Raw genomic sequence first — 15,585 nt, 5'->3', positions numbered from 1 at the left:
AAAGAAAAAAAGAAAAAAAAAGAATAAAAAAATAACAAAGGAGGATGTCACAGCCTACATAAGCACAGTATCCAGAGTTAACGCCACCGCTCTGCTCTCTCAGTCTCAGGTGTCCATCAACGTGGAGCAGGGCGTCGAGCAACGCGAGCGCGGGGAGTCCTGGAAGGAGAAGACGGCCCACAGAAACTCCACCACGAGCGACCAGTCGGAGCACCCGCTGCTGAGGAAGAAGAGCATGCAGTGGGCGCGGCGGCTGAGCAGGAAGAGCACCAAACCGTCTAGCAGAGCAGAGCGCATCTCACAGCAGAGACTCAACCTGTACCGACGCTCTGAGCGACAGGAGCTGTCTGAGCTGGTGAAGAATCGCATGAAGCACCTGGGCCTGCCCACCGTGGGATACGGTGAGTGGGACAGCTGATGGTGCGACGGTCCATGCATTGGCTCTCTTATGTAGAAGCTGACTTAAGAAAGTTTATGTGTGATTCAGTGTAGTAGTTTAGGACATATTACTCATTGTATGGCAAAAAACACAGTATAGGTGCTTATTAACAATTATAATTATAATTATTTAATTTCTAGTCATTTTCATTCATTTTAGCATGGTTTAATCATGATGTATCTGAAAACTGAATATTAATGCTAATGTCAATGTTTGTTGCAGATTGGAGTCTCAGTTCTATAAACACAGCAGCTCTTGAGGCAGAAATAATGTAATTGGTTGAGTTAAACATCAAAGAATTCCAGTGTTGAGGCGATAAAAAATTAAGAAACGCTAAAATAGCAATCCTGTCCGTCCCTTTTATTTTCATCATTCATGATGAGCATTCTAACTCTGGGCCTTTGTGGCTCATTTGAACTTGAGGTCAGACTATGTTTGCTCTTTCAGCAGCACAAGTGAACACCAGAATTAACCGGTTCCAGTGTCACACATGTGATGACCTGCCATTTTTAATGGATTTGGACCGGATGGATTTGACTGCTGGTCAGACACAGTATTTAGGGGTGTCGTCTTAGAAATTGGAAATCGAGTTGTTTTATTTATTAATTTATCAATTTGTAGACCAAATTTTATAGACCAAATGAATAAAATATGGAAATACTTGACACTTGTTATACTGTTTTTAAGAATATTTCTGTTCTGCTACATTTTTCTAGGAAGTTAAGTCTTCCCCCATGTGATATAGGTATTTAATTTTCAGTCACACGTGTCTGCAGTGACTTTGCGTGACAAATCAAACCCTTTTTTTTATCCTTCATGGTGTTGCGTTGTTTAGATGAGTAGCCATGTTAGCTCTACTTGGATTGCATTAATTGATGCAAAATGGGCCAAAACGTCTCAGAACGCAGAGATACACAAGATGAAATGAAATCACAGGAGCAAGGGTGTGCTACAATCTACTTTTTACTAGAAAATAGCATGCTCAGATGATGTTTCCAACGCTCAATCAATTAAATTATTTCAGCCACGAGGAAAGCTCTGTTTGGAAAAAACTCAAATCTGTGTGTTCAGTCATTTTATCTCATCTCATTATCTACAAAGACAGCGTGGGTCTTGATAGTTCTGATCATTAACCACACCGCATCATCATTGACCTTCAGAAAATCTCCTCTTCTCCCATCAGTTTCATACTCATCGCACTCTTCCTCCATGTGCCATAACACCCTCACACACACACACACACACACACACACACACCTCTGCATAATCATGACCACACCACACATGTGGATGTGAACACATGCATGGAGATGCAGGAGCACCAAACCTCGTCTCAATTGCATTTGATCGCAAACTGCAATTGCCTGCACTCTCCTCTGCTCACTTTTCTACTTTTGTTCTTCAGTTCTCTCTTTCCTCCCAGCTTCACGCTTCAAAACAAAAGCAGAATCATGCTCCAGATGTCTTGCACTTGCTCAACGTTATGTAACTTGTTGATTTCAGGAAGAACCCCAAAAGCTCAAGATCTTCTTATGAACCATGAATGTCAGTGAGGATTACTGCAAAAGGATCATAACATGTGACAAATGAATAATTTGGAAGTGATTCTGTGCACACACCGACGCATGGCTTCTTTGCATTGCTCTCACTCTTTTGAAAGTTCTTTTTGAAACTGCAAATGCATTCGCTGCCTGCCTGATTTTTTTCTTTTTCTTGTTTTCCCCCCTCCTCTGTTCCTCTCCTCCCTCCTCTCTCTCTCTCTCTCTTTCTCTCTCTCTGACTCTTCGATCTTCCCTCCTTTGGCTTGTAGAGGATGTTTCTAATCTCACTGCGAGCGATGTCATGAATCGAGTAAATCTAGGATATTTGCAAGGTAATTTGTGTGCTGTCTATAACTCATTTACAACATGTGAGTGGTTACGTCCATCTTGTGGAGAAAGGAATTTTCCCTTTCACCAGCATCCTGAATTTATCTACAGCGGTAGATGTCCATTTTTAGAAGATGTTTGCTTTTCACTCTTTGATCTTTTTTTGTTCATATCAAATTTGTAGTTAATGAAAAATGAACAAATTAGGCCATTAACAGTGAATGCCGTTGCTTAGAGTTGCAGGACATTTCAGAACACCCGTATACAGAGGGGACCAGGCCGTCAGGTTAGCTGGTTGATCACAGTACTGCAACTTTACTGCATGAGTGTGTGTGTGTGTGTGTGTGTGTGTGCGTGCGTGTGTGTGTGAATGTCTCCTGCCAGAATGAGAGGTAGATCAGCAGCCGGCGTCTCACTGTCTCAGCCTACTGTCTCTCTCTCTCTCTCTCTCTCACTCGCGCTCTCTCTCTCTCTCTCTCTCTCGATCTGGTCTTTTCTGCATTGTGTTTCCGTGAGGTGACGTTCCAAATGGCTATAGAGTACTGCAGGGCATCAAAGTATGGCTTCAAGAGTGGAGCGGAACGCATTATGTCTGTGGATGGAAGGTTAAATGTGGAATTAACATGAGCACCTCCTAGACAGACAGAGAAGAATGTGTCTCAGAGGTGTCCTGCTGTAGGACGTTAAGAACACAGTGAGAGGAAACGCTGTCTGTTTATTTTCATTTATCAGGACGGCTGAAAGTGTATTTTGGCAGTTATAACATGGCCACTGAAGCACAGACAAAAAGAGAAGCGGTGTTTGAATTTTTATTCATTTCTCTTAAAGTTTATAGTTTAATCATAATCTCTTTTGCTAGTTGGACTCAACTTGTGTTGTTTCTGTGTTTGCCTGTAGTTTACTATAGCTTGTGATTTAGAATGGCATGTAACCTGTCAGCAAATCTATAAGGACAGAACATGGAGGAAAAGTCCACTCTGGTGGGAATAATCCCCCACCAGCAGTGTCCTAAATGGGATTACAAATTAAATTGAAGTCAGTCTTATATTTATATTTATTGTCGAAATAACTAAACAAAACCACCAGCCACAAGCCACATCTCCCATCAACACGAGTCATGTGCTGCCACCTGCTGCAAGCGAGCAGAGAGTGTAAACTGATATCAAAAAGTAGATAATTGATTGAAACCTCCAGCTTTATTTTTGTATAATTACTAGAGTTGAATAGCATCCAGTATATGAAATGTAATATTCATTTCTAACATTAAATATTCAAATTAATGGATGTGGAACATGACTGGGAAATAAGTAGGCGAAAGAAATACAAGTGATGTCATCTGTGTGATCAGGATTAGTCTTGAGCATGACTGTGTAAAACACCCTACAATATTCTGATTCACCTCAGAGACCCTGTTGGGTTGTGCTGGACTACAGAGACACAACAGTAAACCACCACTGCACTGCTCTGTCTATGAGATTTCCTTTGTCAGAAATGAATGTTTTCTGTGGCCGTGGTATAATCTATGTTTAATACACTGAGTAGTCTGCACTATTGTGGATTAGGGGGGGGCACTTAACATCACTGATGAGAATCCTGTCACTTTTCTCTCAGCCTGCAAGAGACTTTTCTTTTCTTTTCTTTTTTTTTTTTTTGCATAAATGTAACTTTAGACGTTGATCGATCAGCAGCAGCAAGTTGACCTCTTCCACTCTCACACTCCCGATGTGTTCTGCTTCACTCTCAGTTTGGTTTGAGTCGCTCTGCGTTTGGTCCAGTCTGACGGATGCTGGAGCATGTCCCGTGTGTCTGTGGGGGTGTGTTGTGTGTCACTCTCGGTGGGCTGTGGGGGCGGGGGGAGGGTGCTGAGTGTCGTCCGTTGGCATGGCCTTAACAAGCCTGCTGGTCCGGTGTGGAATGCGATGGAGATGGATTTGTGGCGTAGCCGCGGACGCTGTCTGCATGCTGGCTCCGTTCTGAAGCTGCGCATGAGGGGTGCTGTTTGAGTCAGCAGGCAGCATGGGCCTCCCCTTGTTTCACAAAGTGCCCTGTCAGTAACGGTTAGCCCTTCTCTCTCTCCCACCCCGCCTGACTTTATAAAGGGCCACAAGCAGGTGGGTGGACACATGTGCCCTCCTTTCCCCTTCCTCTGTCCACCACGCAAGTAGGAACCACCGCCAGAGAGCACTCAACACACACACATACAGACAGAGAGCCATAAATAACATATATACACACACAAACAGATGTGACTCATCTGGAGATTTAGTGTTAAAATCAGTTTCCACTTTTTTACTCATTCAATAAAATAGACCTTCCATGATGAGCTTAACTGCATTGTGGAAGCTATAAAATAATAATAGTTACAACTGTTGATGTTTACTCTCTGATGCTGAAACAACTTACAGCAGTAGTTTTGCAAACATTAAATTAGCAGTTTATCATCTTATTGTGTATTAGGTAAAACACTTGTTTTATTTATGAACATATTACAAGTGGAAAAATAAGAATAATTTAATGTGTTGATATTAAATAATTATTATATTAATTCAAAATTGTATAATACGAAAATAAAAAAAGTAAAAGTAATAAATAATTTGTGCATATGTTGGCTAGTGAGTGAGATGAAATTGCAGGAGAGTAATAATTTAGGAGCAGTCGCCATCACAGTTGGTCGAGTGGTGAGCAGTGACAGCAAAATGTCCTGCTTTGTGTGCATTTTGGTAACATAAAAGACCAAATGGTCCATATTAGGATGGTTTGTTGATGTTATGTGTTCTTTTCTAAACAGAAAAACACTGATCACAAAAGATCTGCAGTTAGTAAGTTTTAAAATCCTATCAGAATTAGTCTCAGTCAGGCTTGTTTTTTGTAAATTCAGCTGTTTATTTCACTTAAAAACTTCACTAAATTAAGTTCCTCTAGCAACTTTTAAAAATGTTAACGGTCGAAACAAGCATCTCTTCAATTAACAGCCAGACTAGGAAAAGAGCATCCCCACAACCATTTGTCTCAGACTTTCCCTCCACTTGTTCTGTACGTGGGTTACTCCGCCTTTGTCCTCACTGAAAGGTTGAAAATGAAGGAGGCTCATATTTTCTGTGGTCGGAGGGCTCATTTCCTGGCTGATGTACTGTATAATGGAGGAGGACGAGGGAGGGCTCCAGAGCCGCTCTGAAGGTCTCTTCTGTATCTCTTTCCAGACGAGATGAACGACCACCAGAACACGCTGTCCTACGTCCTCATCAATCCTCCCCCTGACACCATGCTGGAGCTCAACGACATTGTGTAAGAACCGTATCAAAGGTCGCACTCTCTGTTTACCTCTTATGTCCAATAGATTTAACTTCTTAGATGTTTGGTGTAGCCTGAAGATCAGACTGAAGTAATACTGAATACATTTTTGCAAGCACAGTTGAACAAAAGCACACGTCATTTAAAAATCATGCTTTTATTTAATACAGCTCAATAATTTACAGAGCGAATTTCAGTATATTATTGATCAGTACTATTAATTTCTCTCTGTCAGTTCAGATGCCACTGAGTTTCCCTCAGGGTCAATAAAGTATCTATCTATCCAAAAGAAAAACAGTAAAGCAAAACAAAGTAAAATAATACAGTAGCAGATCGTTGGCATACTGTTGGAAAACTGGATAGTGAAGTATTTTGACAGTGTTGTGCATATCTTTGTGGCTTGTGTTTTCAAACAGGATCTTAACGTCTTAACGCTCAAAATTACTTTGTCTCAGCAGGTTAAAATCTGCTATCTTAAGATGTTAAAAGCGTGTATATGTTTTCAACATCAACTTAAAACCTTTAACACTGACGGTGACTGATTTTCCCTCTGATACACAGGGAGACCTCTTCTTTTGTTGTATTCTCACTCAGTATCACAGTGTTGTATCACTGCCCTTCATTGCTTGGCTAAATTATTACTATTTAATTTCACACTGCAGCACTGCACAGATGCAGAAACTTGGCATAAAGATCCTGCGTAATAATATATGTGACTAACTATGCAATATTGACCAGCTGGCCTGTAATGCATACATGTTGGCCTACGATGATCAACCTTCAAGATGGTGGCAAAGAAAAACTATGGCGCCATCATCCTGTGAGGTTGTTAGTGTGCCACTAAACTGTGCAGTCCAGACATTTAAAGTAAACCCTTCGCCCTCTGTTAGTGCTCCATGCTGGTAGATAAAGTTGATTGTGGTCTTTACAGGTACATTATTCGGTCTGACCCACTGGCACACATGCCCGAGGACTCGCAGGTGGGGCAGGCTCACACTACGAGGAACCAGCAGGAGTTTGGCACAGAGTCGAGGAACGAGACTCACCTCTGAAACCCCTGCGGTCCTCAACACCCTGACCCTTAACGTCTAAGCTCCGCCTGGACCGACAGACCTTGTTTGTCTTGCAGATGAAAGCTTGTCTCCGGCCAAGAACAGCAGTCCATAGTGAATGTGCATTACATGTCTCTCAGCCTGAGAAAAAAAAAATCAACATTTTAGAAAACGGCCCAGAGAAAGAGCCGCTGTTTCCCACTTAGCTGCTACAGGAGGATGCATGAAGAGTGCCTCGACCCAGACTCCCCCCCCACCTCACACACCTACAGTACTAACACACATCACCTTTGAAAAACAATCTGAAAGCGAGAACCAGGCACTGGAAACGCCCCCTCCGCCCAACCAAAGGACTGGTAGAGACGACTGCAGAAAGTCAAAGCAGGTTTTTGTGCGCGTACTGTAAAGGATATCAAATCATCACTTCACTCAGGGGTGACGTTGCCCTAGTGCCGCAAATCAGGTGGACCTCCTCTGCGCCTGTTGCTACCTAAACTCTAAAGGACTGAATCTCTGGGGCAACTGCACCCTCCTCCACATATTAACAATCACATTTTGTACGAGTAAATGCTAGGAATTTCTAGCTATTCAAACGTTTATCATGAAATTACAGTACATGTGCACTTTTATTTATTTCTTACAAATGACTGTTTGGTTTTTGTCTCTTTCTAATCAGGCAGGATTTTAATTTTCTTTATGAGCACAAACTTTTTTACGACAAACTGTCATTGTGAATATACACACTGTAGTGGCACTTTTATCGGCCGTACTAAAATAATCAGCATTTCTCTTTGTTGTGTTGTTCTAGAAACTGATTTTTCATTGTGGCTATTGTTATTGTGTGAATATTGTTAATTTATTTCGCTATTTTAACTGTTCCAGATCATGTCTGCCGTCATGGATGTGCCATTCTTTTGTTTACTCTGCTGCTCTGTAAATATCTTCAAAATGATTTTTTAGATTATGTGCCATTTTGCATCTGATTGGTGATATCAGTGCTTTTTTTTTTTTTTTTTTTTACTTTAGAGCCAGACAGGTTTTATCGTCATTTTAGTTCAAACATTTCATTTCAGAAATGCCAAAAAAAAGAAAAATCAGTAAATGAAGACTAAAATGAATATAAAAGATTAAAAAGTGACAGGGGTCAAAATCAATCCAATTACTGTGCATACTTCAAGTAATGTCTGTAATAATTCAGAAGGAGTTATTTTAGTTCTGAATTCGGAAGTGTTGTAGTTTGCAATCTTATAAGTTATTTTCCTAAACCTGTTTTATTTACTTGTTTATAGTATTTATTTGTAGTTGTTTATTAGTAGTTTATTTTTCACTGTAACATGTCGGTCCTTGTCCAACATGTCCATGTCGTTGGATTGACACCACTCTCATGTCAAGCAGATATTGGCAGATAGATCATTATCAAGTTGCTTAGACTCAAATATCAGTATTGTCATTTGGAACAAACTTGAGCACAAAATGGAGTGCTCTCCTCTAATTGTACAGGCCACACCTTGTGTATAAGGCAGCGTCAGTGTGCAGTATTTACTCTTGAGTTGTCATTCTTCTGCAGTATGTTTAGTTCAGTCACTGTAAATAGTAACTTTTCATGTTCATTGTTTGCGTTTCCACCACAAGAACTTTGCCTGGGGATTAGGAAACTCTTAGGAAATCCTTCAGTGTGTTTCCATCACAGGGTTGAGGGTCTAAATAAAGTTCTGGGGACATTATTTTATCCCCCAGAAAGTCCCTGCTGGGGGGGATACTTGCCAAAAAAAATATGGGAACTTTGGGGGCAGGGCTTGCAGTGCTGAACATTCCTGGTCAAGTAATCACAGCAGTTTATTTTGGAAACTGTAGAAGAAAACATACGACTGATGATCATCAGGAACTTTTTAGCTCCTTGAAAACTACTTCCTGTGAATAAAAGTTCTGAGTACTTTGGGTGGGAACGCAGCTGTTTGCCAATTTGTTCTTTCGTTTCAGTCTCTTCTGTGTGATAAAAATGAAAGAGGACTTGAACTATTTTTGCACTAAGCTCTGTGGGGATGTCTAGAGCATAACAGCATGACCCTTTAATCTGAATCTGTACATCACGGTTTACAGTATCCAACCATTCCTGTGAAGCAAAGACAGTCATATGTGCAGTAACAGGTCATGCATTTTGTTGTTTTGATTTGCTACGTCTGAAAAGCTTATTTCGATGAGTGCCATTTTTGTCAATCAAAGAATTATGAAGTGTTTATGATAATGATAATCTCTCTGAGATCAGCATAAGCTTTTTGATGTTTAACAGTGTGTGTAATTTGCAGAGTCCCATTAAGACATACTGTTGATCTTTGCTCAGTTGCCCCTCAGAGGTGTCAGTTTACGGGACAAAGGAGCTGAGGAGTGAAAGTGTGAGGGACCACAAAGGAGGATACGTAGTGTTCAGATCCATTCATGTAACGTCGTCCTCACCTCTGACAAATCACACTCCATGAAGAGTTCACTTCACACCTCCTACTGTCCATTCTTACAATACCACAAGGGGCATGCAAACACTTAAAAAGCATGTTTTGATATACAAGCTTGCCAAGAACCATAATTTTGTACATTTAGCAGGACATTTAGCGCAATGTCCTATGGCTACAGAAACCCATAAGCAAGTCAACTGCTTGCAAGTTGGAGCCATTATTTGATACTGTGTATTTATATGAATGGAACATGCATGTTGTCTAGGTGTTATCAAGAGCCTACGTATTATGTTTACCTCCACTTTGTTTTTAAACCATTGTCAAAAAGGAGTTGATTCATTTTGTACTATTTCTTATGAGAAGTGAGTGTACTTCTCAACATATAAAATCTGAACAAATAAATGCTGCATGCAGCCAGAACAGATAACTGAAAAGTCCTTTTTATCTCAGATCTTCAAATGACAACTTGATGAACATGGCAACAATCACACGTAAATAAATGTGCAATTAAATCACAGTTTTCATCTCATTAGAGTGCTGTTATTCACCCACAACTGAATAATGACTTTATCTCACAATCACAGTTTCACAAGGTTCAAAAATATTGTCTTAAGGGAATAGTTTTTGGGAAATACACTTTCCTCGCTGAGAGTTGGATGAGAAGATCAATACCACTCTCATATTCATATGGTAAATATTTTAACATAACATAAATAGTTTAACATAAAGACTAGATAGTGGTGGAAACAGCTAGCCTGAAAGTACCAAAATCCACCTGACAATGACAAAGTTTTCCAATTGGCTATTTTGCATTTATATAATGTTAACAAAAACCCTAATCTAAAAAAGATACTGTAGTTGCGCCTCTTAGTGACATGGTTAATGGTTTAGTAGGCACCTTTACCATTAACAAAAAGCTAAAACACCTTATAATTTACCAGTGGGATTAGTTAATATGAAAAAAACTGCTTATTCTGCCTTACAAATCTAGCGTTTTTTGGATCATGACCCACACTATCATGGCCTTGGCCTCACAGATTTAGACCCTTGCATTTTTTTTTATCCATTTCTTGTGAGTTCTCTAACTTTATGGATGTTATAACAATGTGCCAAATCGACAGACATTTTCTTGGCTGGAGTTATATATCATAAGCATATTACCCAGAATTCCAACAAAAAAAATCTTGAAAATTAACTTACCGAACTATCCAACTACAGTATAACATTGTCTGTTTTGTGCACATAAGTTTAGACTGTGAGTGTCCTAACGCCGCTGCTTCTTGGCGTGCGTCTGCTTCCACCTGTCTCTGGTCCAGCGGCCATTGTTCTGCACGACTTCATGCAGCAGGTCCATGAAGGCGTACTCGTTACCGGACAGCAGTGTTTCATCATCTGGTGAGGCACCACCAGAGGGAGCCTTTGAGCCCCTGCTTCTGTTTTCTCCTCTCTGTGTGCTCGTCACAGCCTGCTTTGCTTCATTTCTCTGTTCTGTCTTCCTGCTGCTCTTGTTCATGTTCCTTTCTGCAGGTTTCAGAACTTGAGTTTGCCCAAGTTTACCCCGACTCAGATTTTGGGTTTCACTGGTTGTCTGCCTGACAGCGGCAGGATCTTGGATCAGCACCTTTTCTTGTTTCATGTCAGCGTGGGCCTGAGCCTCTGTAAAAGCAGTGGTCTTGTCAGTGAGTTTCGGGGACTCAGAGTGTCCCGCTTCCATCTGAGCATCATTTACTTCTAGGGGATCTTCTGTTTGATGCTTCACTTTGTTTAACACTTTCTTCATCTCACCTTGACACTTTGGTGTCCAAACAGTGACCTCATCGGACCCCTCTTCATCCGCCGTCATCTTGCATCTTGCCTGCCACTGGGCTGCAGTCGGAGGCCAGGTGGAGATCCTCGCCATAACTTTTCTCATTTGTGACTTTTGATCTGGACCTTTGGTGGACTGTTCGTTGAAATCATTGGGATTATTCCGGTTTGTGCCAATGCTCAGATAAGGTACAGTGTCACTGTTGACAGCAACATGTGGAGAGTCTTTATCCAGATTTCTACCATCTGCAGCGTAACTAACACTTACATCAGTGGTGTTTGTAGGATTTTCTGTCTGTAACCGTCCATCTGCTTCAGCTTCATTCCCCAGGTTCTGCTTTCCTTCAGTCTGGTTTTCTGTGTCTCTTGACTGAGGCTCCATCTCACTTTGTAAAGTCACTTGGTCTTTACCAGGCACACAAAAAGGAGAAGTAAAGAGAATAGCATTAGCTGACTTGGCTCTGACTCCAGTAAAGGATCTCCTCCATCCCACCTCTGAATCCCAGTGATTGTTTTCTCCTTTCTCAGACTGTCCTGGAGACTGAGCATGACTTGATCTGCTGCCGTCTTCTTTCGACTCAGTTCTGTTTACTTTTGGACATGTGGGCGTCACAGTTTTGTTGCTGCGTTTCCTCCTATGCAGCACAACCAGGAAACACATCACAAACAGGAGCGAAGACAGGACCACTGCAACAAGTTGTTCGAGAGAAAATCATTTTTAACCATTTGATTATATATCTCATCACAATCAAACAGAAATCTCCATAAAAAAAAATAAAAATTGAACGTACCTATTACAACAACGAGTGTGCGGACAGTATCTGAGGATGGCGGTGATGTCACACAATTTTCTAGAAGGAACATCAAAAGTATGAGGCACAAATGAGGTTCAAATATCAAAAGCGAAGAAGAAGTAGGCATACCAGTCATTTCAGTGGATGATGATGGAGCATATGAGGGCAGGTCAGAAGGTTTAGGATGGACGGAGATCTGCGTCACTGATGGAAGTGAGGTCACGTTGGTTTCTGAAGGAACCAACACACAGACCAAAAAGGTCAAAAGCTGCTCAAGCCCAAGTGACACAGTCTTATGCATGCCATTTTAATCTGCATACAGACCAGCATCGACATATTATAGTTAAAGACCATCAATCTGATTGGCTGCTTAAATGTGAAAATTTTAGGATGAACCGTGTGGCGTTTCAGGACTCAGTTATAGCTACTAATGTTGCTGTGGCGCCATCTGCAGGTGAAATACATCAAGATTTCAGCATGACTGTAGGTGTGTGTGAATTTAGTTATACTTGTTCAATTTGCTTTGGGAGTTTGGGTAGTTTCTGTTAAACATGATGGGTCTAAAAGAATCACAGGAAAAGAGTCTGGCATAAGAATAAAGGTAAAAGAATAATAGAACAGAATAGCCAAATATTTTGAGAGCGAGATCTTACTGAATTTCAACCACTTGGCTTCATTTGTTAAAGAAGACCATGAGATAAGGACGAAAGCTCCAGTTTGTAACTCTTGTGCTTCATCAAACTATGTCTACGGTTAAAGCTTTAGAAGAACAATGTCATAATTTCACAAGAAAATAGTCATGAAAAGAGGAAATTTTAGGAGGAAAAGTGATATTATTAAAAAACAAATAATATTTTCTGAAACAATATGAAACAAAAACAAAATATTACAGTTTCATTATCATCATATTATCGTTTTTCTCCACCAAAAGAGGGCCTTAAAAACACATTTTATGTTTTGTAACAAATCTGGTGAAGACTGGAGGGAATTTAGGAAAGTGTGAAAAAAATGTAATTTTCATAAAATTCTGACAATGGCTGACAAAGGTAGAAAAACTGTTTTGAATGAAGAAATCCAAATCAAAAACTAATTAATTGATTTTAAATTGTCAGCATTCTGGTATTTGATCACATGACAAGTTAAACTGAGATCATGACAACAGAAATGAAATAATTTACGGAAAAAGTAGTTATTTCTTTGAAGGAGGCATAATACTTCATAAATGTTATTAGTGTATTATAGTGAACAGGTGGAGTTAGTCTATTGGTTTTTGTGTGTCAAATGTGGGAAGTGGATGATCTGAAGTTAGAGATGCTACAAAATAACAGATCTAGATTTGAACCAAGATGAGATGAGAAGGACCAGAGGTACCAGTCTTTAAAGCAGGCGTAGTGCTCATTGTGAGATTGTCAGTGGGTCGGACTGGGGTTCTTGTCTCTGATGTCGGCCGTGCTGGAGGTGTTGCTAGACAGAACAGAGATGCTGAGCACAACATGTAGCTCTAAAGGTATAGGAGACACATTAAGGAGAACCACACGTACCTGTATGTGAAGAGATCACAAACCGTCCATCAGTGGGTTCAGGTTGGACTGAGGTTCTTGTCTCCGATGTTGGTCGTGATGGAGGTGTTGCTAGACAGAACAGAGATGCTGAGCACAAAATGTAGCTCTAAAGGTATAGGAGACACATTAAGGAGAACCACACGTACCTGTATGTGAAGAGATCACAAACCGTGCATCAGTGGGTTCAGGTTGGACTGAGGTTCTTGTCTCCAATGTTGGTCGTGATGGAGGTGTTGTCATACCTTATGGAGAATAACACTGAGTAAACCCAATCTGCTAACTTACTAACTCTACGAGAACTAGTGGCTTAAAAATGTAGTGAAGTAAAAAAAAAGTATATGATATACTCAAGTAAAGTACAAGTACATCAAAATTACACTTAACACAGCTGTGACAAAATCATAAGGAAAATATTCCAACTGTGATGGTGTAGAATTTCAAAGTTATAACTGTGACAAGAAGAACCACATGTACCAGTGGACAGTGGGACTGTTGTGTGGACAGCAGCAGGTTTGGGTGAGACAGTTTGTGTTACTGATGGTGGTGATGACACACACACCGACACGTTCCACACAGGTCGACCCCTCAGAGATGGAGGACTATCACAGGTCACCTCCACCTGTCTGTCCAGACGAGATTTGCTCTGTAGATCTGAGAAGAGAAGCAGCTTTGAGCTTTCAGAAAGTTCTTCAGAAACACATGACTTGTTTTCTTGTAATTCACAAACCTTTTAGGAGGTCAACAAAGTCTTCAGCACCACAGGAGCAGCTCCAGGGGTTTCCATCTAGTCTGATCCTAGTGGATGTGAGAGACCTGAAGACCTCAGGTGACAAATGAGTCAGCCTGTTCTCAGACAAATCCAAATAAGCCAAGGCAGTCTGGGAGCTAAAACTATTCGAATCAATTGTTCTGATCCTGTTCTTGTTCAGACTGAGTGTTGTCAGTCTAATGAGTCCTTTGAGCATGAACTCTTTCAGAACATGTATGTGGGTTTCTGTGAGGCTGAGCTCACTCAGGGTGTCAGGATGACTGAGCCAGTTTGGGTTCATCTCTGTCAGCAGGTTCTTGTCTAATTTGAGCTTTGTGAGGTTCTGGAAGGAACCGAGGGCCCCTTCAGCGATTCGCGTCAGACCAGCGTCCTCGATCCTGAGACTGGTTACAGAGGCGAGGTCATCGCTGCGTAGCACAGTGGCGTTTATCTCCTCAACATCGTTCAGAAGCATCACCAGAGATGAATAACCAGGCATGAAAGCTAAGGGCGAAGAATCATGATTAGATTTAAGTTATAGACGTCAAAGAGCAGTTTTTTGTTTTTTTTTTGTTTTGTTTTGTCTTTTTTACATGAAAACAGCTGCATTCATTACACACTTTCTAACTTAGCTGCTGTGGTGTTTCAACCCCTCTCTGAACTGCAATAGAATAAAATGCCTGCAGTAACAATGTAGATAAACAATTTCAAAGCCTTTCTTGTGCTGCCACCTAGTGGCCCACCATGCAATGTAGTGTCACCAAACTGAACTTCAAACACCACAACTTTGAATCCATGAAGGTCAATACGACAAAACTTTTCTGGTTTAAAAGCCAGTTTGACTGCCTTTTTCTCAGCATATTGCTCTCCAGATGACATTAAAACTGCCCACTGACCACCAGCAAGACTAAAATTCATTAATTAAATCGATTAAAATTTTACTTTTCATCAGCTGTCATGATAGTAAACTGTTGCATCAGAAGATATTTAATGAAAGTTTAATATCAGTTCAACATGTTTTTGAAATTTTACCTGAACTGCATTATTAAACATTTTCAGACTTTTTTTTCCTCACCTGCTGGTATGCTCGAGCAGAACAAAACTAGTGCCTCTTCAAAACAGGAATGGTAGGAATGGTGTACATTTATCAGCAACAACATGAGACCAGCAGCAACTGCGGAGATACGGACGTAACAGATTAGGTTCATCGTTCATCATTTCATCGATGTTTGAGCATAAAATACATCTACTTACCCTTCATGGTGACAGATGTGACCAGTGCAGATCTCCAACTCGGACTCAACTGATGATCTGAACTAGTAAGTGTGAAGAAGAAACACTTGTTGCCATGGCAGATTACAGTTTCCCATGGTTATGAGTTCAGCCACTGAGGCCCTGAAGACGCTGTTCCAGTTGGGTGGCAGAGTGTGAGGCAGTTAACACCAGTGGAGGCCTGAAGATGTTTTGACTACCGAGATTGCTTATGTCAAAAACCCCAGTGTCATGCAGGATGGACACATTTTTTGCTTCAATGCTTTGAGAAGACAGAATACAATCCTGTGATACCAGCGTTAA

At 40.8% G+C, this 15,585-nt stretch overlaps 2 protein-coding genes across 17 annotated transcripts in view; one reads left to right on the top strand and one right to left on the bottom strand.

Moving 5' to 3' along the window:
- The window catches only part of kcnt1b (potassium sodium-activated channel subfamily T member 1b), a 63,750-nt gene extending 54,228 nt beyond the window's left edge, over positions 1-9,522 (top strand). For 7 of the 13 annotated variants that reach the window (XM_046385485.1, XM_046385484.1, XM_046385483.1 and 4 more), the window contains 4 exons: positions 104-401; positions 2,250-2,312; positions 5,508-5,592; positions 6,530-9,522. In XM_046385485.1, coding sequence (XP_046241441.1) covers positions 104-401; positions 2,250-2,312; positions 5,508-5,592; positions 6,530-6,650 — 567 coding nt within the window. In that variant the 3' untranslated portion in view covers positions 6,651-9,522. The other 6 variants (XM_046385491.1, XM_046385490.1, XM_046385488.1 and 3 more) reach the window with 3 other exon arrangements.
- A 2-nt stretch (positions 9,523-9,524) lies between these two features.
- Positions 9,525-15,378, bottom strand: LOC124057357. 4 transcript variants are annotated; one of them, XM_046385497.1, is made up of 10 exons: positions 15,265-15,378; positions 15,086-15,184; positions 13,990-14,514; positions 13,737-13,913; positions 13,409-13,504; positions 13,242-13,331; positions 13,072-13,164; positions 11,830-11,931; positions 11,698-11,757; positions 9,525-11,593 (listed from the first exon to the last, which is right to left on the bottom strand). In XM_046385497.1, exons 1-10 carry the CDS (start codon positions 15,269-15,271, stop codon positions 10,365-10,367), a joined length of 2,478 nt encoding a protein of 825 aa, XP_046241453.1. In that variant the 5' UTR covers positions 15,272-15,378; the 3' UTR covers positions 9,525-10,364. The 4 variants fall into 4 exon arrangements, with proteins under 4 accessions (XP_046241453.1, XP_046241455.1, XP_046241454.1 ...); XM_046385499.1 differs by lacking the exon at positions 13,072-13,164; XM_046385498.1 differs by lacking the exon at positions 13,242-13,331.
- Between the last annotated feature and the right edge of the window lie 207 nt (positions 15,379-15,585).

Source organism: Scatophagus argus, chromosome 4, assembly GCF_020382885.2.
Source record: "Scatophagus argus isolate fScaArg1 chromosome 4, fScaArg1.pri, whole genome shotgun sequence".
NCBI lineage: Eukaryota > Metazoa > Chordata > Actinopteri > Scatophagidae > Scatophagus > Scatophagus argus.
This window is presented reverse-complemented; position numbering and strand designations above follow the sequence as displayed.

Coding starts and splice junctions, on each gene's coding strand:
- LOC124057357 (XM_046385497.1), bottom strand. Junction 14,515..15,085: donor CTGCTCGAGCATACCAGCAG/GTGAGGAAAAAA, acceptor CTTCGCCCTTAG/CTTTCATGCCTGGTTATTCA. Junction 13,332..13,408: donor TGTGATCTCTTCACATACAG/GTACGTGTGGTT, acceptor TGTTCTGTCTAG/CAACACCTCCATCACGACCA.